Source organism: Sapajus apella, unplaced genomic scaffold (assembly GCF_009761245.1).
Source record: "Sapajus apella isolate SASKATOON/1434 unplaced genomic scaffold, GSC_monkey_1.0 scaffold4, whole genome shotgun sequence".
Classification (NCBI taxonomy): Eukaryota; Metazoa; Chordata; class Mammalia; order Primates; family Cebidae; genus Sapajus; species Sapajus apella.
Genome location: NW_022436944.1, coordinates 7,240,094 through 7,264,969, shown reverse-complemented (window position 1 = coordinate 7,264,969; position 24,876 = coordinate 7,240,094). Strand labels below are relative to the sequence as shown.

At 36.3% G+C, this 24,876-nt stretch overlaps 1 protein-coding gene across 2 annotated transcripts in view; it reads left to right on the top strand.

The window, feature by feature from the left end:
* Positions 1–24,876, top strand: part of OTOL1 (otolin 1) — a 102,083-nt gene that overhangs the window by 74,152 nt on the left and 3,055 nt on the right. For both annotated transcript variants that reach the window (XM_032261620.1, XM_032261622.1), the window contains 2 exons: positions 19,706–20,077; positions 22,083–22,172. In XM_032261620.1, coding sequence (XP_032117511.1) covers positions 19,714–20,077; positions 22,083–22,172 — 454 coding nt within the window. In that variant the 5' untranslated portion in view covers positions 19,706–19,713. The remainder of the gene's footprint in view (positions 1–19,705; positions 20,078–22,082; positions 22,173–24,876) is intronic.

Here is a 24,876-nt window from a genome sequence, read left to right as displayed (position 1 = left end):
ATGATCTACTTGGTGATGCAGCTGTTTTATGAAAGGAGCTTTATTCTGGGCCTTCATTGTTATCTTCCTAATAAATTACTTTGAGTACAAATGCTATCTTGAAGAGCACAAAACACTTTACAGAGTCATTTTGGAGGATATTTGTGTCTGTATATATATATATATATATACACAAATAATATATATATATGCATATGTATATACATGAATGATATTCCAGTACTAATAATTTGAATTTAACCTTAACATACTTCGTTTTCTCAATTTTAATACATGAAATGATGGCCATTGAATAAAAGGTAGTATTTAGAGGCTGTATTAGTGCAAAAATACCAATTTTCAGGTTAAGATGCCCATTCATATGGATAGTGCAGTTTATTGCAAAATAAATCAGAAATCAGAGGCACAGCTTAGGGTTGAATTTTATTCCAGAGTTCCTAATCTATATCTCCCAGCAGGAATGATAAATTAGGGCAGCTGCAATTGGTTCCAAGTTTTCTAGGATCTTGAATGACTGGAAACTTGGTGGTATTCAAAGAAGCATCTCTTTGTTTAAATCACTTACCTGACTACACATACCCTTTCATCAAGCAAAATAACTAAGAGTGTTTTCATACCTTTATGCCTCCATTAGATTGCGCTTTGTAACATGATTTCTTCAGTGTGGCTTCCTTTGATTTTTTTAAAACTGAATTTTTTTTCAAAAAAAACTTTGTATTGCATTTAGTGTAAATACTTTCTTTTACCCTGGAATATGTCCTCTTTCATCTTTTTGATATTTAAGAAATGTTTTCCCTGACACAGATTGTATTATTTGTCAATCATTCTTTTTCTCCCACACTTGCTGTAGTTCACTGTGGGTATAATATTGATCTTGGGATTAACCACATGTCTTGCTTGGGCTAATGGAATATGGAAAAAATGACTATACAAATTCTAATCTAAGAGACATTGTATATTCTCTCACCCTCTTGCATTCTGCCATCTGCTACAAGTTGCGTATGCACTGGAAAGCTTTTAGTTCCAATATGATAGACATATAGATCAGAAATAAGATCTACAGCTTGAAGTAGAATTACCTGGCCACCTTGTAAAATTTTGGGAAATAAATGAATGCTTTTTGTTGCAAGCCACTGAGATTTTTAGACACGTTTGTTATGCAGCAATATCAGAGAAGAATCTGACTAATACATCCTCAACTTTTAATTCTTCAAAATCTGAACTCCATAGACAAATGAAAGAATAATAGAATGAGTATCTCTATGCTCTTCACTTAACCATTGTTAACATTGTATTATTTTTATTCCATCTATCTCTTATTTTTGGGAGACCATTGAAAAATTGTAGGCATCTGATACTTTCATAAATACTTTAATTTATAGAATGTCTAAGAATAAGAACTGTCTTAGACAGTATAGTCTGCTATAATAAAAATACCATACAATGGTGGTTTAAACAACAGAAATATATTTCTTTTAGTTCTGAAGGCTGAGAGGTCCAAGATCAAGATGATGGCCAGTTTGGTTCCATGTGAGGGCCCTGTTCCTCACATGGTGGAGAGAGAGAGGTGTCATCTCTCGTGTATCTTTTCTTATAAGGGCACTAATTACCCCTCAAAGACACTAGCCTAATACCATTACCATGGGAATTAGGGTTTGGACATAAGAATTTTGGGAGAACATAAAGATTCAGTCCACAGCATAGCATTCTTTACTTTTCATTAGTTCAACTTAAGGTAGTTTATAAATGATTAGAAATTATCTTAAATTTATCTTAAAAGAAATGCATAAAAATGTTTGAAACAAGGTAATCTACTACTATAGAAAAGGTAGTAATAGTGTAGGCACATGGTGTATAAAAAGCAACCACAGCCAACCCATAGTGAGTTGAAACTGTCCAACAACTTCTTGGAAAACATTATTTTCAATTTTATTAAATGTAAGTAAAGATAATGATTTATAAGTGCAGCTACATATATTTTATCAGCATTACTGAGGGCTCAGGCAATGAAGTGTTTTAAGCTATCTAAGTTTAGTGGCACATAAATCCATCCAGTGCCAGCATGCTAGGGAGTGTAGAGAATTATAGGCTGGCATGAATTCCTAATGTGACTCAGCATAATGTGTGTTGCCTGCTGAACAGTTTCAAATGAATTGAAGATTTCCATGGGCCACACTCCTTTAAACTTCATGCTCAAGGTTGTTTCTTGTACGTTAGCAATAAAGACCTGAATAAATACCCAGAAAGGAGGAAGGAAAAGAAATCACAAACATATGTGGTTTAGAAAGGTAAAATAGCGTAGAACAAACTTCTGAGCTGGACTTTGGCACTAGATAGACCTGGGTTTTAATGCTAGGTCTATCTAGGTCTATCCTTCCTTTCCTAGTTATCTTTGGCAGTTTTTTTTTGTTTTTGTTTTTTTTTTAGATGGAGTTTTGCTCTGGTTGTCCTGGCTGGAGTGCAATGGTGCAGTCTCGGCTCACTACAACCTCCCCGTCATGGGTTTAACCAATTCTTCTGCCTTGCCCTCCAGGCAGCTGGGATTACAGGCACCTGACACTACTTCTGGTTATTTTTGTATTTTTAGTAGAGAGAGGGTTTTACCACGTTGGCCAGGCTTGTCTCAAATTCCTTGGTCTCCCAAAGTGCTGGGATTACAGGTGTGAGCCACTGCACCCAACAATGGGCCAAATTTTAGACTTTCTATATGCTTGGTTTTCTCATCTATAAAATGGAAATAATACCTCAGTAGGTTTCATTTACTAGTAAATTATTAATTAAATACAATTATTAACGTGTTCATATTCACAGCATCCTCTGTAACCTTCCTGGTCCGCAATAGACATGAGCCTTTGCTCATTTAGTTTGCCTTCCTTTCCCCATGTCTAAAAGACAAAGGGCTTTCAGGCTGATTTGGTAATAACAGAGGAAAAATAAGAGAAAAATCAGTGTGAGAGCAGCAAGGTGATCATGCCCGTGCAGGAGACAACATTCATTAGGGGGACAGAACTCATTGGGAGGATGATCACAGGGGTGGGATGTGGCCAGGGGGTGAAAAAGGACTTCTGGGGCACAGCTCAGTTAGAAGGGAAGCACTGTGTCCATGAGCCCTCATATATTGTAGTAGATATAGGTCTGGATTAGAATCTGGATTTAATTGCAAACCATCCCATGTTCTGGACTATGAAAGTTGTAGTTTAACAGGAAACATGTGTACAGTCTTAAGGCAGTGTCTTGCATGTGGAAGTGGTTGGTAAACGGGCATTTTAGTGCATGTTTAGAGACAGTAAGCATCTTAGAGCCACCTAGCCAGTGGTTCTCCAACTTTAACTGTGAAAACCACTGAAGGTGCTTGTATATATCATGGCTCCTGGCTCCCGCATCCATGGGTTCTGGTTTTGGTCTGAGGTGAGACAGAAGCTTCCTTTTTCTTTATTTTTATTTGTTTCTTGCTTTATTCTTAATAAACACGTCTATGATTCTGATTCAGGTGGTCTGTGAACTATAGCTTGAGCCTAGATTCAGATGCTTCTATTTGTTAATTTCCCTTCCTGGAGCTTTTCTAGAGAAACTCTCTTTGCAGGTACAATAAAACATACATAAAGATAGTTACTCCAACGTTTTTAGGGGTTAAAAATTGGAAAGAGTCAATTGATGGACAGTTAACAAGTTAAGCCCTCAATTGATGGACAGTTACCAAAAGTGTACTGCATTCATATAATGCAATGCTATGCAATAATTAAAGAAGACTAAGGGAGATGTGTATATTCTGATGTGGAAAAGTCTGTAAGACATATTGCTTAGTTAAAGCAAGTTACAGAACAAGATGTACAATGTGAAACTATTAAACACAGAGTGAACAATACTACCGATTTTGTGTGTGTGTGGGTATATATATACATATACACACACATATGGACATATGATATAAATGCTTGAAAGGGTTTGAAAGGGTTGATACATAACAGTGTTCATCTTAAGACAGCAGAAGCAGGAGACAGCGGTTGAGGTGTTGTTCTCTGTAGTGTTCTATATGCTTACAGGAAAAATGTATTCATATATTACTTGTGTAATTTAAAAATTCTATGAATAAAAGACCTAGGTCAACTCCTTCATTTTATTAAAATGAAGAAACTGATATTTGTCTGCCAAATGTCTTGGACAGGGTGGTAAATTCAAAGATACACTTTGTGTGCTTGATTGCTTATAATTGCTTGTAGCCAGTGCAGTAGATTTCTTCAGCATGCTCAGTTGAGCTAATTAGGCATTTAGATGAGAATGCAGTAGCCATAGCCATGTCCTTAGCATCAGGAGGAGGCAATGAATGTTAAGAAAAGACCAGCTGGGGCTGGATAGGGTTATGCTAGGTAGTGGTTTGAATAAACTTGAGCTTGTCAGTGTCCAGCAGTGATCAGTTCCCCAGAAACACTAAAATGAGGAGGGGATAGATAGCTTCCAGAATATCCATCAATTTACAGTGAGAAATATAACTGCATGGGCTACTGTAGTTATATCAGCAAGACCATAACATTCTATTAAAGTGGACAGCTAAGGAGAAAGCCAAGTGATAATTAGAAATCCACTTTGTAACTTATATGAGCAATCACTATATAAAATTATTTGAAGTCTTATGATCAATGCATTCTCTCAGAGGAAAGAATCAGAGAGCACTTGGTGAGTGTAGAATCTGAAGGAGAGGATTTATATTAATAAAATTATTTCATGGCATCTGGCTAAATTAATCAGCTGCATCCAGCTCATAATGGAAATCTACTTATTAATGGGAGTGAAATATTTAAGTCTCAGTGGCTTATGTTCCTTGGGACTGTCTGGGTGGATGATAATTCTGTTTATGCCATATACCCTCTTTTCTCTATATTTTGATAGTTCTATATTATATATATTATTATATTAAATAATATCACTATTTTTCTGCTCCAGGATTTAATTTGGTTATCTTTGTATCTCTGCTCTGATGCTCTTTGTGTTGCTCTTACAGTTCAATGCTAGTTGCCATCTCTGCGTCTCTTCAATTGGGATGCTCTTACCCCTCTGATTTCCTCTATCTAGATGATTCCTTTGTCATTCAGATTGTAGCAGTTTAAAGGTCAGCTTGTTAGAACAGCTTTCCTCAGCACCCAATCTAAAAAAGCCACTCATTCATCCTATTACTTTTAGTTTGTATATGATGTTTATTTGCTTGTTAATATCTGATATTTACTGTTCATATGTGTGAGTCTTAATTTTTGGTTGTATTTCCCAGCAGGATATAACCTTCGTGAAAGTAGGTCTTTGCCAATCTTTCTCCTGCTCTTTGCTCAGCACCTAGAACAGAATGTGGCACTTGGAAGGTTTTCATGACAACTGCTGAATGAATAAATCAGGAATCCCATAGCCTTTTTGTAATTTACAAGTTTGTGCATTGTATCCTCCAATAAAGACAAAGATATCTTTTTAAAAATAAACCTGGCCAAGAATCTGTATGTCTTGGTCAGTTCTCAATGGGTGGCAGCTAATTCAGTAAAGGGGAGGCTGTGAGTGGAGGGGAAGAGTGTGTGGTTCAGAAAAGTCACCTAGTTGTCTATTCTGCAGTGAGGGCTTACTCAACAATGGAAGCAGATGCTTCTGAATGCCTACAAGCTGCCCATATCACAGATTACAGTGGACACACTTCAGAAAACTATAGTATTTACTAAACAGGAGAGTTTGGGACATTATGGTGCCATGAATTTAATGTATTGGGATGAAAGTCCTATAAACCAATGACGATGGTGGATATACTCAGTCCACTGAAGAGCTAAGGCTTCAGTATTCCCAAGGCATTTGCATTTCATCAGATTTCAGAGCTTTTCTTTAGACTTTGAAAAGGTTGCCACTCCCTTTATCACAAAGCACTCACTTCTCATTGGGTAGGGGCAAACCTTGAAAGAAATAAAACAGACTACTGTCTAATAGTAAATGAGATTGAATTTTCCAATGTGCCATCTGGGAGACGAATTGCTGACAAGGAAACATCCATAAGGTAGGAGATGATTACAAACATTGATTTATCTTCCGCACCTTTTGCAATAAGATCCCAGGCTGAAAAAGGTCATGTTGATATAATTTGTCTCTAGGAAATAAGAATATGAATAGAAATGATAAAACTATGCAATTGATAACAGGTAGTTTTTCCTCTCTGGTATTAAATCTAATTTTTTGTATTGATTTTTGGAGTATGGAAGTTGTGGTGTGGAGCATAGAATCATTCTTAATTTTAAAGTTACTAAATTTGTGAATATCTGTGACATAAGTAGAATAAACAAATGCCAAAGAGATAATATGACATATTGGCATTACTGAGGTAGAACGACATATTTTTGGTATTATGCAATAATTAATATCTTTCAGAGATAATGTGCAACAAACATCTTAAAAATCAGATTTTGTTTAGATTATAACAGTGGCATATCTTCAGTTAAGATAATATAGGTAGTTGCATTAAAAATATATTTCCTCTCATAACAATGATCTAGTAAGAGAAAAATAAATTTTGCTTTTAAAAACATATTATGCCTCTGGTATTTTACAGAACAATTATAATAATAAAAATTTAATATGCATTTAGTTTTCTATGATAGAATTAATGGAATGTTACATTTCTACATGTATTTTATTTTCATTTTATTTTCACTCCCTCTTGTAAAAGATTTATAATTCATGAATAAAAATTAACTGCTGGCTTAAACCTGACTTGCAGATTTTTAGGAAAGAAGCTAAGGCTTATATATTATGTTTTTTCTACCAGTATTCAGGGAAAATCATTATAGCCATCTATTTAGATGCTAAATGCTATTTGCATTTTGAAATTTCATAAATAACTCAGTCATTTATTTTCCATTTTGAAACGTCAGTTTTTCTAATGATATATCTGCATTAAAAGAAAAAAGAAGAAAATGCTATGCTTCTATGAGAATGAAGTCAGACAAGTCATTAAACAGAAGAATTTCATCTAAAGATCTTCCTAAGAAACAATTTTTCTCCTGAAATTCACATTTGATCAATTCCTATTCTCTTCTCTCCCCTTAAGTTCATTGGCAGAATCCCAAACTAAAACTAAGAGGTATAATTTTGAATCTTTAGAAAGCAATTAACTAGAGATATACAAGGTATCAATTAGGCCAAAGGTAACAAAGAAGATATTTAATTAAAACATGACATCCTTTATCCCATTTCCTTTATTGTTGAAAAAGACTAGACACTTGGATGCTTTTTTCAATTTCTGGGATTTATGAGATATTAAGCAAGAGTCTGTATTAGAAAAGCAGCTTTATTTTCATTTATGTGATACCTACTGTAGTAATATGACTTTTACTATAATTTAGTCCTACTGGTAGCTTACAAGATTTGAAATTGAAGTGCTTTGCATAATCTCCTTTCAAGTGTTTTAATTGACATTCTGCTGTGATGAACCCCACACACCATTACCTGGCTAATTGCTTGAGTTACAGTGCTTATACAGTGCCATTCTTTGTCCTTGGTCTTTTGGGGTATTAAATAGCAAGGCTGTCCTGAAAGAGGAAGTTACTGCTGTTTTTCATGTGATGCATTAACCTCTTGGTAGCTTTGTCAGGGACAGACTCCCTTCTGCTCTTCTCTGGGTGGATCCCAATCCTGATGCTTATCTTATTTTCAACTCTCTAGGAGAGCCCTTGACTTCTCAAGGGTCTAACAGAGCCACTGCCACAGGCAGAGTTTTCCATGAGCTGACTCCCATCATGGAATGGACCCTGGACCAAGTGACAAAATGAGAATGTAATGATATTTAATTCTTCAGCCCTGACTATGATTAGGGAGAATTTGTTGGAAAAAGAATCTTAATACATTAGAAGTAGAAAAGGGGTTACAGTTGGCTCTTCTAGTCTGAATTCGTTGTTTTTGATGTAAGGACACTACTTTCCTCCTGATAAAGGGACTTACCCTAGCCTCAGGAAGCTGTTAGTGACCAAGGCTCAGGGCTCCTTTTTATGAGCCCAGATCCAAGATGAAGTCTTGAAACCTGATGCCAAATTATGGAGTTTGAACAAGGCAGGAAGGTGCTAGGGTCACCATGCCAACCCACCCCAAAAAACTGCTGTGTAGCCTATAATCCTCTCATGTTTTATACCTATCTTTGATGTTGATACCTGTCAGTGACAATGTCGTTATGAGTAGTGAAGAGTAATTAGGGGAATTTTCTAGGACTTTTTGAGAACTAGAGACACAGTAAGAACCAACTCTTGTACCTATAAAGTAGATTTACTCTAAAATGACTATTCTTGGAAATTTCTGATTAAAATATAATAGGGCCTGCTCTTTCCTTGACCCATGATGATAAATGGAGCTGAAACTAGTTCAGATTTCAATGACAGGAGAAAAATGAATATCTTTTGGAATATGTAATGTCTGTTGACATCTTCAACTTCTGATTTTTTTGGTTTGTTTATAAGATATTTCTGAGCCCTAGAATAGGTTTAGAACTCTCTGGATTGAAAAAAAAAAAGATCTTAGACATTGTGGAAATGAAAGACATATGGGAGTTGGGTAATTGAAACTAGTTTCATAATAAAGCATTTATTTAATGCTATATCTTTAGTAGTTATATTTCATATTTGAGTGCCTGACATGGGAGCATTCAAGTAAACTTATAAAAGGATCGACACAGGCTTTCAACACTGAGAAGCCAGGCTGTCAACAGAAAGTAAGCTGTTAGTAATGAAAATTCCACATCTATCACCGTATCTGAAAAACATCTTTTGCTTCAAAGACAAATTCCTTTTATTTAAGGCCCACTCATCTGTTAGGTTCTGTATTCTGAGGCTTCCTCAGAGACTCCCCTTTAGGACAACTCTGGTTACTTTGGGATAGACTGGATGGAGCAGGAATGAGCTAGCTTCCATTTGTTTTACATAATAATTTCCTCCTGAGAAACACCCCACCACAGCCATTCTGCTTGGTCTCTGAAAAGGTGAAGAGGTGAAGAGGTTTGCTTACTTATTTTAATGGATGGATAAATTCTTCATATCAAATAAATAGAAAAGTCTCAGTGAAATTTTACTTCATGGAGAGTTTCTAACATGGAACCAGTTTGTCTCCATCATGGGTTTTTGTTAACATGACAAAATTTAATGAAAATGTATTATGGACATATGTAAGTTTTCAATTCAGGAGTGCTGTAACAACTTGGATAGATTATTAACTGCTGCCAGGACCAGTTTATTAACTGGCAAGTGAAAAAATCAATCAACATGTTTGGACCCCATTGCTTTATCTTTTTAAAAATTAATGGACTTTATTTTTTAAGCAGTTTTGGGTTTACTAAAAAATTAAGCAGAAAGAGCAGAGAGTTCCCATATACCACCCTCCCTCACTCTTCACACCCAGCTCCCCATTGCTTTTTTAATCAGTGGAATATATCAGCTTGCAAAATTTAATTCAGGCTCGTTATCCAGCCACACACCCACAGATGCACACTGTCCCCTTCCCTCACCTCCTTTAGTTCTCTTTTTTCATAAAATAAGAAAACTAGTATAGAAGATATACTCAGAATCACTGTGAGGGAAATAAAAATGATGAAACTGAGTGGTAATAAGTTTGTTCTTACTTTTGCCTAATCCAATCCTTAAACGTTTTTTTAAAGGTTATGGAGACATGGAGCTTTGTTGTGCCCAAATTTAGGCTACATGCAGGTGACTTCATTTTTCTATCAACTAGTCACTGAGTTATTATTTGGTCCCACCCTAACTTGATTGCTCTTGGAAGTGGAGTTCCTTCTCCATAACCCTATATGTGTTGGTTATGGCATACACAAGTCTCGACTGTCACTTGTAATGTTCTGCTTCCTGTCCTACAGATTTGATTTAAGGCAGGATGAGAGGAGAAGAGGAGGAACTGAAAAAGTGGTGGTGTCCACAGAGGCAAGAGTTTCCACATTTGCGGCTGGACTCTTTTTATGGTATTATATTCTGGTCCAAAGCCAAACCCTTTCCATCTGACAGAAAAATGCTGAGAATATCTTACTTTTCTTCATACTTGTTAAATACAAGAAGCATTTAGCTTGGTAGAATGCAATGTTATATTCAATGTCCTTAATAAAATTGTAATGGATTCACTTATTTAGACACTCGGGAAGAAACAACCTTCCACTGCACAATAGAAATTATGATGCTCTTGCTGCATCTATCAACACAAAGGGATGGGTCTATCAGAGCTGACTACAATCACTCTGGAATTGCTCTTAAAAAATAAAGTGGGAAATAGAAAGCTGTAGTCATTAAGTTTCTCTTTCTTCCTTTTGATGTGGCAATTTGTGAATGAACTCAAGATTTGAGCTCTAAAGACCTACCCTTCTGAGTTTACTAGAAGAACTGGGGCAAGACGAAATAACTAATCAGAAATTCTCCCTAATTTATCTTCATGGCTGCATAGCATGGGAGGTGCAACGCTAGGCACCTTAAAAAGGAAAATTGGATTGTGCCATGGATGAAGCTCTGAGGAAGGAGATGTAAGTAGTGGCAGCAACTGCTTCTACCCATTTTCCTCCTCCTGACATTCTTGTGTAATATTCTCTTGTCTGAAATAACCTTTCCTTGTCACTCTTTATCAAATACTCCTATTTATTTTCTCTGTAGCACCTAATTATAGTCTGAAATGTTTATTTGTTTACCACAAGATATTTATTACTCTCATTGAAATGTAATCTCTATGAGAACATATATTTTATCCTATAATTCCTGAATATAATTTGGTGCTTGACACAGAGTAGGTTTTAATAAACATTTGTTGACTGAATTTAAGGAAGAGTGAAAAGAAGAAAGAGAAGCATGAGTAGGAGAAGAAACACAGCATGAAATATTGCTGCAAATAGAAGAATGTGAGAAATTAAAAGTAGCTATTTAAATAGTAAAGGAATGCTATAGACGTAATGGCTCATTTTATAATTCCATAGAATATACAGAGTCAGAGGGGAAGAATGTTTTATAAAAGGTTAAGAAGAAAAGGTCACCAGCTTTGTAGCACAAACAATGTATGCATACATATCCATTTGCCTAAAACAATTTCAACAGTATTTACATTTATATTAGAATTAGCATTTAAGAATGCAACTGGAATACAGTATTAGCATGGGCAATATATTTGAAGGCTCAGAACCCTGTGGGAGTGCTATGGTTTGAATGTATCCCCCAAGCTTCATGTGATAAAAACTTAATTCTCAATGCAACAGTGTTGAGAAGTGACTAGGTAATCACTTGTCAACATTAATGTCACTATTTTTGGGGTGGTTGTTATAAAAGCGAGTTCAGTCCTCTCTTGAGCTATCTTGCCTTTCTGTCTTTCTACATGGGAAGAAGGGCTGGACCAGATTCTGATTCCCTCATATTGGACTTCCCAGCTTCCAGAACTGTGAGAAATATATTTCTTTTCTTTATAAATTACCCAGTTTGTAACATTCTATTATAGCAACACAAAATGGACTAAAACAGGAAGGATCATTTGAAAAACTTTTGGGACATAATTTGATCCAGGCAGCTTCTAATAGATAAAGATATTGTGGATGGATGAGGAGTGATTGTGGTAAGAAGAAAGAGAATGTAGAATTCAATATAGGACAGAACAAGGGAGGCAGGATGGGATTTTATAATAAAAGAAATGGACATAAAATTAAATGGAAAAAAACCCAAAAAAATTAAATGGAGAAGATATGATAACAAGATTTGCTCTCAGGCCACTACAGGCATGTTAGGCAGAAAGGAATTTAATATAGGTAACTAGGTGCTTATTTAATCATTGAAGGGGGAAGAAGCAAAAGGCAAGGATGGCTGTCACTAGCTGTCAGGTTTGCCTTGAACTTTCAGATAATCAGGAAATTGCTACTGCTGTCCATGGCAGGAATTGCAGATATAGTTACCGTTAGTCACATCCGCCTATAAGAACCAAGGCAGGAATTTACATTGGTGTGCCAGAAGCCATTCTAAAACGTCACATCTGCCATGCATTTGCTGTCTGCTGTCTGCAAAAGAATGAGGGCTTCTATTTTCTTTCTGTCTCTCCCAGTCCATGCAGGTGTCTCTCACTGGAAAATACTAAACTGGAACCCTGAGGTCCAGAGAGTCTGGAAAATTTAGTTCCCAGACTTTGAGGCCCTGATATCTGGGGGAGCAGATAAAGCAGGATGGGAATAATATCAAATGCCCAAATGCAATCTCAGTCTGGTACAATTTGAGAATAAGAAAAACTTGTCACTGCTTTAAAATATTTCTGGCTGATTTCATTAGATCTAATTCTCATTTAAAAAATAGTCAATAATTACTGAGGGCACTATGCTAGGAGCTTTTCATGTATTATCTCATAAAGTTTCACAACCTTACAAGATGAAACTACTATTATTATCTCATTTTAGAAATGAAGAACCAAGATTTAGAGAGGTACAGCATTTTGCTCCAAATCAGTTAAAAAGTGGAAGATTTGAAACTTGATCTCAGGACTGATTTTCTACAAAGTGAATGGCTTTTAGTCCTATACTATGCTACTTAATAGTTATAAAAATTTATTTGTAATCTGTGGCTTTAGCCGCAACATAAAACTTGTCAATCATCTTCCAAATGTGCACTATTAGGTCAGTGTGAACATCTTACTTCTACTGGGGAAAAAACTAACGAATCTTCAAAGAATGTCCTCCCAATCTTGGGCACCATCTTTTTAATGGGAGTGAAGAGTACACCATTAGAAGAAACATAATGCCTCCTACATTTAGAATAAAACTATAGAATCAGCTAAATTTTATGTATTAATAGAGTGGTCACTGTTATAAAACTCATCACAGAATCTAAGGGAAAGTACATTCAGGATCATAGCATCTGCAAGAGCCCTTCTAATAGCAAGCATCTCAACAAGAGGTGGCCCAAATTCTGCTTGAACACTTTCAATGGGAGAAGCTTCCGGGGTTATGGGGGCTAATTGATGAGGGTGAGGAGCTCAAAGTATGTCTTCTGCAGGGAAAGGTAAGATGACATTGTCTGGAGTCTGCTTAGTCAGTTTGATTTCAATGATAAAAATGTTAGGCTAGAGGCTGGAACTCTTGGTGTCAGTTAGCCATTTGTGGCCAAATCTTGCTAAAACTCCATGGCTTGGGGCTGGGCGCAGTGGCTCACGCCTGTAATCCCAGCACTTTGGGAGGCCGAGGCGGGTGGATCACGAGGTCAAGAGATCGAGACCATCCTGGTCAACATGGTGAAACCCCATCTCTACTAAAACTACAAAAAATTAGCTGGGCATGGTGGCGCGTGCCTGTAATCCCAGCTACTCAGGAGGTTGAGGCAGGAGAATTGCCTGAACCCAGGAGGCGGAGGTTGTGGTGAGCCGAGATCGCGCCGTTGCACTCCAGCCTGGGTAACAAGAGCAAAACTCTGTCTCAAAAAAAACAAAAAAACAAAAAAACAAAAAAAACAAACAAACAAAAAACTCCATGGCTTACAAAGCATAGCTTGTGTATCTATGGTAGATTCAAGATGATCGAAATTAACATGCTTCACATTAAGAAATGAGGTCCATGCCCCTTTCATTTGAGTATGGCTGGCTTCTGAGACTGGTTTGATTAAAAATTTAGTGGTAGTGTCACTATGTCACCTGGCCTTAATAATTTAGCAGCTTCCATGTTCCTGGAAAAATGTGTTTGGGAGCCCTGAGCTATCATGGAAATTTAAATATCTTGAGATTAGCATGCCAAAGAGATTATGTGATTGAAAGTCCTAACTAAGCCCAAGTATTTTCCATTTCTATCAAGGCATCAAACTTGTAATTAAGCCTCTCTAGACTGGCCAACCCACTAGCTGAACACTCTGAGTGACCTGAGTTCATTCCCTATAGAGCAGGGGAATCACCTAGTTGATCCAGACCTGAATTTCTGACCCACAAAATTGTTAGCTAGAATAAAATTGTTGTTTTTAGACCAAGTTTGAAGTACTTTGCAACACAATAGTAGATAACTGGAACATATCTGTGGGATTGGTGAGGGTTGTCTGATATTGACTGACCTCAGCTGGTCTTACATGGGGTCACTCACGTGTCTTCAGGTCAGTTGGAGACTGTGCTGTAGGTCATATTTGGCTAGGACAGCCTATTTGGGACAGCTCCACTCTGTGTTTTTCTCATCTTCCTCCTGTGACCAGCAAGCTGGGTCATTCATATCCTTTTGATGGCAATGGAAAAAGTGCAAGAGAGCAAATGGAAACACCCAAAGGCCCTTGAGACCTAATATCCTGTCACTTCTACTTCATTCTATTGGCTGAAGTCACATGGCTGAACTCCGAGTCAAGAGATTAGAGCCATTTCTTTTGTGTGGAGCAGTGCAAAATCCATTTAGCAAAGGGTGTGAATACAGGGAGGGGTAAAAAATTGTGGACAATAATGCAATCTACAACGTTTACTTCATTTCAGTTCAGAGAAACATCTATGGAACACCTATTATTTGCCAAACATTGTACTAGTTTTTGGGAACACGGAAACAAGAGAATTAACTTTTGGCATGAGAAATGTTGCCAGTCTAGGCATTCTTCAGGATAAATAAAAGGGTTTCCTGTACTTCAGTTACTTCAGGATCCCAACCTCCTATTTTGACTTTTACTTGTAACCCTTCTGTTAAGATTTATACTTACTTTAGATTTAGCATTTAAGTTATGCTTTATTGTTTTAGTGACTTAAAATCTGGTCAGGAGTCCTTACTTGCTTCACTCATTGTGGAAATTTTGTTTGGCTGGAATTTTATGTTTTTATACAATCATGAAAAATTCTGGTTACAACAAATGACATATCTGCATCATCAGTCAAGTTACTACCAACACTTGCTCCACTGTCTTTCGAAGAACTTTATGTTTTCCTCATCTTCAAATTCTTAGGGAGCCTTATCACAGTCAAAGTGTTGCCAGCATTATCATTTAATATCTTTATTTAAATTGGGAAGCTGGAACCCTCAATGCAAAGGAAACACATATGAAGACAATCCATGTCCTTCAATAAGGAAACTGAGCACCTTCCTCATACTGATGAGCTCTGTTCATTACTTTCTGTAGATCTTTCGCCTCTTGGCAGATATACCGTCTGTAACTTTGTTTGCTTCATACCAATAGGTTCTACTTTCAGAGTCGGACTTCTCATCTCTCTCCTTCCTCATTGCTCTTATTAAGTTCCCATTTCCTGTCTGCAGAAAGTCACTTTCTTCTAGTGAAAGACCCAGAGTTGAGCTTCACAAAGGGTCCAACCCAGTTCACTTCTGCAACATCTTTGATCACTCATTAATCCCCAGGGAGCATGGCACAGTGGGAAGCACATGGGATGACTTTGGGGTCAAGACCAGTCCCCTATGATTTTGTGCAGGCTACTTAATCTCTCTGTGCCTCAGTTTTATAATCTATTATATGGCACAGTTATATTTATCAGGGAAAAAGAAAGGTTATTTTCTCACATGACCTCACTTGTCTAAGAGAATATAAGAAATAGAGTATTAACACTCAGCATTTTGCAAATCTTAATTCTTCTTAAAATGGTGAGAGAATTAAAAGTCACCAATATTTCCCTTCTAGCTTTCTGTCAATTCTGTGATTTCTCTGTTGCCCAAATATGTGGGCCTTGTTGTATTTGAATATTTACGGCAAAAAGGATCCCTAGGGCTGGGGCTAGGTTTTACTTTTCTTTATATTCTGTGATCCCACACAGACTTCGTAGATGCTCAAATAAATGTTTGTTGAACAAATGAATATTTTATTGAATGTAATTGTGTAAACCAATGAAAATTTAATTATTTTATATCCAGACAGAATATTTCCGTGTTTTAATTTTTGCTGGGGCTGGCTTTAGCTGGCTGATGCATTGTATCTGTGTTTGATGTCCTCACTCTTGCGGAATAGAGAGTACACATGTATGTGTGGGGGTCTGCATTTGGGGACAGAAGGGCCTATATTTGGGGACATGCTATGTAATAAGCTGCTTTTCACATTTTCCTCCATTTCCTTTGTTGTGTTTTATCTCTCATTACTCGACTGTGAACTCTCTGAGGACAGTGACCATGCCTTATATTTGTTGTTACCATATATAATATTTTAGGGCTGGTTAACGCTGTCAATATTCAATAAGTAATGGTTAAATGGATGAATGTGGTAGCAAAGGCAACTCAAAGGAAAGTTAGCATTTTTTAATTTTTATATGATTTTTGGAAACAAAGCATCCTATCTTTCTCCTTTTTTATCTGTACTAATTTATATTTGTTTCATCCATAGCTTTGTTCCATGGAGCTAACTTTGGATTTATTGTTCTTTAACCTCATCCTTATAAATGCCACATGATTTGTGGAAAAAAGTTTAGACTCTGAAATTAAACAGACCTGGATCTATAACTTACAGGTTGTGTGACTCTGGGCAAGGTACATAACTTCTTGGTGCCTGTTACCTCATCTGTAAAGGTGAACAATAGTGTCACCTACCTGCTGGAGCTGGCTTTGTTTTCCCTGAAGTTCAGGATATTTTCCAACTTTTATTTTAGGTTCAGGGTGTATGTGTGCAGGTTTTTTACCTGGTATATTGTGTGATGCTGAGGTTTGAGGTACAAATCATCCCATCCACAGGTACTGAGCATAGTACCTAACAGTTATTTAAAACTTGCTTCCATCTCTCTCTAACACTCTAGTTGTCTCCAGTTTTTATTGTTGCCATCTTTATGTCCACGACTACCCAATGTTTAGCTTCCACTTATAAGTGAGAACATGTGGTATTTGGTTTTCTGTTCCTGCATTAATTGGCATGGGATAATGTCCTCTACCTGCATCTATGTTACTTCAAAGGACATAATCCCATTTTTTATGGCTGCATAGTATTCCATGATGTATATATACCACATATTCTTCATCCAGTCTGCTGTTGATAGGTACCTAGATTGATTCCATGTCTTTGCTATTGCGAATAATCCTGCAATGAACATGCTAGTACATGTGTCTCTTTGCAAGAACAATTTGTTTTCTTTTGGATATATATCCAGTAATAGGGTTGCTGGGTCAAATAATAGATCTGGTTTAAGTTCTTTGAGAAATCTTCAAACTGCTTTCCACAGTGGCTGAATTAATTTACACCCCCAACAACAGTGTACAAGCATTCCCTTTACTCCTCATCTTCACTGAAATCTGTTATTTGTTGACTTTTTAATAGTAGTCATTTTGACTGCTGTGAGATAGTATCTCATTGTGGTTTTGATTTGCATTTTTCTTTTGATTAGTGATGCTGTGCATTTTTTTTTATGTTTGTTGTTTGCTTGCATGTCTTCTTTTGAGAAGTGTCTCCTAATGTCACTTGTCCATTTTTAATGGAATTTTTATTTTTTTTGCTTGTTGAACTGTTTAAGTTCCTTATAGATTGACTATTAGATCTTTTCAGATGATAGTTTGAGAGTATTTTCTTCCAATTCTGTAGGTTGTCTGTTTACTCTGTTGAACGTTTCTTTTTCTGTGCTGAAGCTCTTTAGTTTAATTAGGTCCCACTTGTCAATTTTTCTTTTTGTTGCAGTTGCTTTTAAGGACTTAGTCATAATTTTTTTTTTCCCAAGGCTGTTGTCCAAATGACATTTTCTAGGTTGTGTGTGTGTGTGTGTGTGTGCGCGTGTGTGTGTGCGTGCATGTGTGTGTGTGTATTCTTATAGTTTGAGGTGTTACATTTAATTCTGTAATCCATCATGAGTTAACTTTTGCATAGAGTGCAAGGTAGGGGTCCAGTTTTATTCTCTTCATATAGCCAGCCAGCTATTGCAGCACAATTCACAGAATAGGGAGTCCTTCTGCATTGCTTATATTTGATGACTTTATCAAAGGTCAGATGGCCATAGGTGTGTGGCTTTATTTCTGGATACTCTGTCCTGTTCTACTGGTCTATGTGTCTGTTTTTGTACCAGTACCATGTTGCTTTGGTTATTGCAGCCTTACAGTATAGTTTGAAACCAGGTAATGTGATGCCTTTGGCATTGTTCTTTTTGCTTTGAATTGCTTTGGCTATTAGGGTTCTTTTTTTGGTCCCACATGAATTTTATAGTAGTTTTTTCTAGTTATGTGAAAAGTGGCATTGATAGATTGATAGGAATAGTGTTAAATATATAGATCCCTTTGGGCATTATGACCACTTTAACAATATTGATTCTTCTCATCCATGAGCATGGAATGTTTTTTCATTTATTTGTGTCATGTCTGATATCTTTCAGCAGTATTTTGTAGTTCTCCTTGTAGTTCTCCAGATCTTTTACTTCCTTGCTTAGATATACTCTTAGGTATTTTTTTTCATGGCCATTATAAATGGAATTACATTCTTGATTTGACTCTCAGCCTTAATGTTATAGGTGTATAGAAATGCTACTGATTTTTATACGTTGATCTTGTATCCTGAAACTTTGCTGAAGTCATTTATTGGTCACAGGAGCCTTTTGGCAGAGTCTTTAGGGTTTTCTAGATGTAGAATCATATTTCTGCAAAAAGAGATAATTTGACTTCTTCTTTTCCTATTTGAATGACATTTATTTCTTTCTCTTGCCTGATTGCTCTAGCTAGCACTTCCAATACTATGTTAAATAGGAGTGGCGGGAGAGAGCAATCCTTGTCTTATTCCAATTTTCAAGGGGAATGGAGAACTTTGTGAGACCTGATTAGATTGAATAATGTAAGGCATCTACTCAGACTAGGGGCTGTATCAACAGTAGGCCTTTTTACTGTCTCTGTTTCCATTCTCCTTACTCTGTTACAATTTATCCTAATTATGCCCTCTTTCTCCTATCAGGAAATGTGCATTTATAACCCTGGCTATCTGTTAGCAGCCACTAGACTGCTGGGAGTTAATGGGGAATAGAATACTCTGAACTATCAAAATTTCACTTCATTAGAAACCCTACATCATATCACTTTGGACACTGCCAAAGGCCTTTTAAGAATAACCACATTTTGCCTCATTAAAATAATACAAGAATAAATGTGAGCTTCTAGAAAAAACTCCCCAAATTACAGAGCAAAGAGGTGGAGAGATAAATGCCATGTGAAGAATCTAAGGATGCAGCATATATTCAAATTTATTATATTTCATTGTCTCTCTCTTCATTTATTAAAGTAGATTTTAAAAAATTACCCTCACAACAGGACCATTCTCCTTAGTAGATTTAAGGGCTGTTTCACCAGTATTTTTTCTTGAAATAATTGAGTTTGCTGTAATAAACTATTCAGCTTAATATTTTTCATCTCCCTCTAATACAAATGTATTTGATTTCTATAAATCTGAGTGAGACCAGTCAGGGAATTATATGCATTTATCTTCCACAGGGTATATGAGCTATTGAGTCATGTTGTATTTATTATAGATCATGTTTGCTATTTGGCAAGATAGTTTGAATTGTTGAGAACAATATATAATACTAAGAAAACAACCAGAAAGACAAATTGAAGTAAAGTGTTCTTTATAATAAATAAGTACATAAAATATTCTGTAGTGATTCAAGCACATATTTACATATAAAATATATTGAAAATATATAATTCTGTATTATGCATTCTGTTCATTTGTATGGTTCATAAACATATATATTTCTTTTATGTAAATAATATTTATATCACTTGGTCTTTTAATTTGGACCTCATGTAATATGTATATGTTTTCCTATTATATCTTTCTTCCAGCCTCAATTATGTGGATGTTTACTTGGCTTTGTGCTATTTTAATTATTTTGGCTATTGCTGGTATGAACACAATAGCAAAGACCACACCGTATACCAAATTTACGAAGAAATCTGAGGAAAGAGAGATGCCAAAGGGTCTAAAGCCATCCAGTGGCCCACCTCCACAAGAAGAAGAAACCCTCTTCACAGAAATGGCTGAAATGGCAGAACCAATCACCAAACCCTCAGCCTTGGATTCTGTGTTTGGCACTGCCACTCTCTTTCCCTTTGAAAACTTCACTCTTGACACAGCTGATTTCTTTTTGAATTGTTGTGATTGTTGTTCACCTGTACCTGGGCAGAAAGGAGAACGTGGAGAGACTGGAAAGCCAGGTATTTGAAAATACAGGAAGTCATGTTTCTCACTTGTACATTGGTAGAGTCGAGAGGTAGGCTGTGGGGTGAAATTGCTCCGAGTTTCTGCTTTGTCACGCAAATGGAGACAGGTCTAGGTGTCACATTGTTACAAATGCAACTGGGTCCTGTGTTGCCCAATGTGGTAATTAATAAATATTAAAATTAAAATTGAATGAGGTAAAAAATTCGGTTCATCAATCACATTAGCCACAGTTCAGGGGCTCAACAGCCACTGTATTGGGCAGCATAGATAGCATTTCCATCATTGCAGACCATTCTACTGGGCAGTGCGGGCGAGAGCAAAGTCAGGGATTACTGACCGCAGCATGGCGTGCTGTGGTTCTTCAAGATGGCAGGTTCATTACCAGCACCATTGTTTCATTAGTGGCTGATTTAGAAAGAGTAAATGAAGCTTCTGTTGCCTGGTAAGAATGTGTGCTGACTGATGGATTTTCTGAGTGCTATTTGTAGTTAGGATCAGAAATGGAATGGCTGTGAGGTGGAAAATAGGGCTTAGGATTCCGTTTGCTTCTCATTGAATTTCTGAGGCAGTACTGTGTCCTTGCCCAGTGATTTTCTCCATTGAACACCATGGTTATATATGTCAAGATTTCAGATGTCTATAATATATGCATAATGAATATACTCTCAGCATTATTCTAATACATTTCAGCTTTTACATGTCATATAAAAGATAATTCAAGGTAAAGTTAAGATCAGATTGTCAATTTCAAATTCACCATTCCCTGAAGAATTTAATGTTATAAACTCAGCAATTATACATCTTCCAAGCTTTTCATTCATTTCATCCCATTGTAGGGATGTTTCAGGAAATGTGGTATTTATGTAGAGCTGCACTAAGGGGTAAAGGAGATGGGTTGTAGCTTGCACACCAAGATGTCAAGATTGCTAAAACATTATTGAAAATTTAATGAGACTGAGAATATCATATTTACCAGAAGTCTTAGTATTCTGTCTGGTTGGCAAGCTGCTTGGGGGTGAAAATCCCAAGGATATGGTCAAGTAGACACAGCTGGTTGCTAAACTATTTGCTAAGGCTGTGAGTTCTGTAACATTAGGGCTTTTGTTTTACCCAGTGGTGGATTTAGCTGGGCTGTTCTCAGAGTTTGTTCTCTCCTCTAAATATATTTGACAAATAATTTCAAGGTATGCCAAGTTATTACCCTGCCTGGGGAGCCAATATGTCTTAGTCTGACTGGCTCTGCCACAGAGCATAGTGCTTAAGAGCTCAGAATGCACAGGCTGTCTTAGTCCTGCTTAAGGAAGCTCTTCTGCTTTGGGAAATCTTAGTCCATTCCTTGGGTCTTAGCTTAATGCCATTTTCTCAAGGAAGTCTCTCATCTCATCAATTAAGTCCTTTTACCATAACCTACAATAAGACCTTCCTATTTTTATTTCTGTTATTAACTACAGTGTGACAATTTCTATTTATTCATGTGGCTATTTATTCAATGTTTATGTTTCATAGACTCTCAGTTTCATGAGAGTAGGGACTGCTGGAATGTTGATGTCTGCATTCCTAACATCTTGCAGGGTGCTTGGTGTATAGAAGGCCTCAGAAATAGTTAATGAATGAATGAGTAAGTGAATGAAAGGGAAATCCAAATGTTCTAGGTGTGTTTTTACTTACAATCTGAAAGTGTGGTCCACATGAGGTTAAGTGTCAGATTATCATTTTGTTCTTGTTTGATATAGTGCTGCTTCCCTGAATCATTTGATCACTGCAATGAATACAGTGACAAGTACTAATGGGCTCAATTTATCTATTCAGGTAGTACAAAACTGCAAATCAGACAAAAATATTGCCCTTAGAACTCTGTGATGATTTATTCTCACTCAGATTTTATCATTAGGTCATTGACACTTACTGATTGCAATAAAATGCTTTTTTTCCCCCTGGAACTAATAAACTTCAAAAAAAGAATTTTATGTTCTGATGTGTTTAAAATTCCATTTCTAGGCCCTAAAGGAGAGACTGGGAATTTGGGGATCCCAGGGCCACCAGGAGTTGTTGGGCCCCAAGGCCCTAAAGGCTACAAAGGAGAGAAAGGTAGGTAACTCATTCTGCATCATTTATCAGGAGAGCAACTTGCTAAGTAAATACTAGATTCTTGAAGGTGAGTTAGTTTTTAAAAATGTAAATACTTGATAAAGCACATTATATTTGATATAAACATGTTAACTTTGTAAATAGCCTATTGAGATATTTTAAACTTACCTGGGAACATTGCACACATGCATGCACACACACAGATTGTCATACAGCTTTTCCATCTCTCATTCGCCACCTGGCTGACCTAGTGACTAGCAGCCACAGAGTACAGTCTCTGGGGAAGGCTACAGAGATACCCTTCCTGTACATGTGCATGTGAGCCTACTTCCTTTGGATGCAAATAATTTTGTATCAGATGGAACAAACTAAAGCAGGCAACTCCCTAAATATTCAGTCTAGGTGGATAGTATGCCTGTGCAGGAGAATTTAACATATCCCTTGGCTCACTCTGAAATTAGAGGCACTGTCAGTGGTAGGAAGACAACTTAATTAAAACAGAAGTAATCAAGCTTACAATAGTGACATTGGGTCCGTCATTTTCTTTCACTTGGAGCTTGAGGGAGATGACCTAGATATTTATTTATACCTTGTTTACTAGCAAAGAAGATTTGTAGTTATTAGTGCCTTTGTAGCTCTTTTCCAGCTCAGAAATTCTGTAATTCCATAGGTGTATCCATAAAGAAGGCTTTCTGTCCCAGGAAATCCCTGGTTCTGTAAGTGCTTAAAGGTACCAAAGGAAGGCTACAGATTCACTAGGATATTTAGAAATTCCTCAGTGAATACCAGCAGCCTGTAGAAATACCATCTATCCATCAAGTTAAATGTTTTAGCCTCAGTGTCACATGTCAAAAGACCTAATGCTGTCTATACATCACCCTCCACATGGCTCAGGAACTGCCTAACTCATTTCTGGTAGAACATTCAGTGAAGTAATTACTCAAAAAAGATGCTAAGGGAAGAGAGAGCTACTTCACACTTGTCAGTTACATGATTTTCATTCTTGGAAACATTTAATCCTTTTGTGCCTGAATTATGTTAGCAGAAAACCTTGTGAAATAAAGATGAGTGATGAACCTCCCCAGTGATTCATACATTTGGGAAGCTAGACTTCTGGAAATAGAAGAAAAAATAGGGAAGTGCAATAAAATAAGTTTCTTAAGAATATACTTTGATGAAGGATCAAAAGTAGAAATTCCTTTGGCCGGTCTTTATAAAGTAGCAACTCCACTTTCCTTTCACTTCCAGACTTAGCTTGGACTCTTGGTTAAGATAGAAAGTTAGAAAAAAAAATGAGTTGAATGACTGCATTCTAGTTAATCACTACCTGGTTGAGTAAATTAGGGGAAGCAATTAAGCTCTTTAAAGGAACTCTAGAACTGGTACGGCTCTGTGTGATGAAGGTTGGTATTTGAGTTATTGGCAAAAACTAGAAATAGAATTGGCTCTTCACTTCCATTTAGGGCGGGTTCCCTCAAAATGCATTCAGTTATTTTCTTGACGGCCTATGGTTTTATTTCCAAATTTTGCATTTTATGCAGAGTAGCAACTTAGAAAACTGCTGAATGACCTATGGTGGGATTTCTCTAGTTGGTCTTGTGAAACTGGGAGGAGTCTATTCTCATGACTTTTAATTTGGCTTAAGATTAATTTTAATTCCTGACAAAAATAAAACAAAAGATGTTAGTTATATCATAAGCAATATAGATTGCAAATTGATACCAACCAATGTCATATGTAATTGTATTTGACTCTGTCCAAATTTTTAAATTTTTTCATACCTCAGTTTCTTTTGCTGATAAAATAATTATAAAAGTATCTGCTCTCCTTTTCTTGAAGGGCAGATGCTATAAATTTTTGTAAATTTAGAATTTTTCAATTGATTAAATGTGTTATGCTATATGAAGCTGTGTTACAGAAGAGTGTTAATGTGTTAATGTCAAGTAAAAATTATATTAAATTAAAGATTGGGTTAAGTAAAAAAAAAAGAGCTTCCAACAATATCCGTGCAAAGTAAATGTCTAATAAAAGTGAGATATTATTAATACTATTATTATTGTTACAATCGTTAATAGTTGAAATCAATTCAGTGTGACAACTATAATAAGATGGGCTTTTAGTAAGGCCCAATATAAAAATATATTTTATGGTAATATGACAAATATCTGAAAATCCAGATATTTTCCATTTTTTCACCCATGAATTCCTACATTTCTATACTTTGTCCAAAATGTATATAAAAATATTTCAACACAAAATGGAAATTGGCTTTTTCTTGATGCTCTATATAAAGAACATTTTTTTTCCTGGACTATTTTTTGGTTATCATTAGTTTTAGCAGGATGTAGTGCCCTGTGTGCCCTGTGTTTAAACTTGTAGGGAGCATGACATTATTTCTCAGGCATTTTGGCCTAAAAAGAAGGTATTCTAACTGTTATTCAAAATTCATATTGGGAAAAACATAAATACATACATATATAATTCAAGCAGAATGTCATGAGTTTTATGAGAGGTTTGAAGAGCCATGGAAATGCTGAGGGCACAGATAAATTCCATTTGAAGGGATCACTGCCTCCAGATCTCTTTTAAATAGTTTACCATCAGTTGAAGTTAATTATTCCTAATGACCCTCAATTCATTCTTTCTTTCTCTTTCTCTCTTTCTTTCTTTCTTTCTTTCTTTCTTTCTTTCTTTCTTTCTTTCT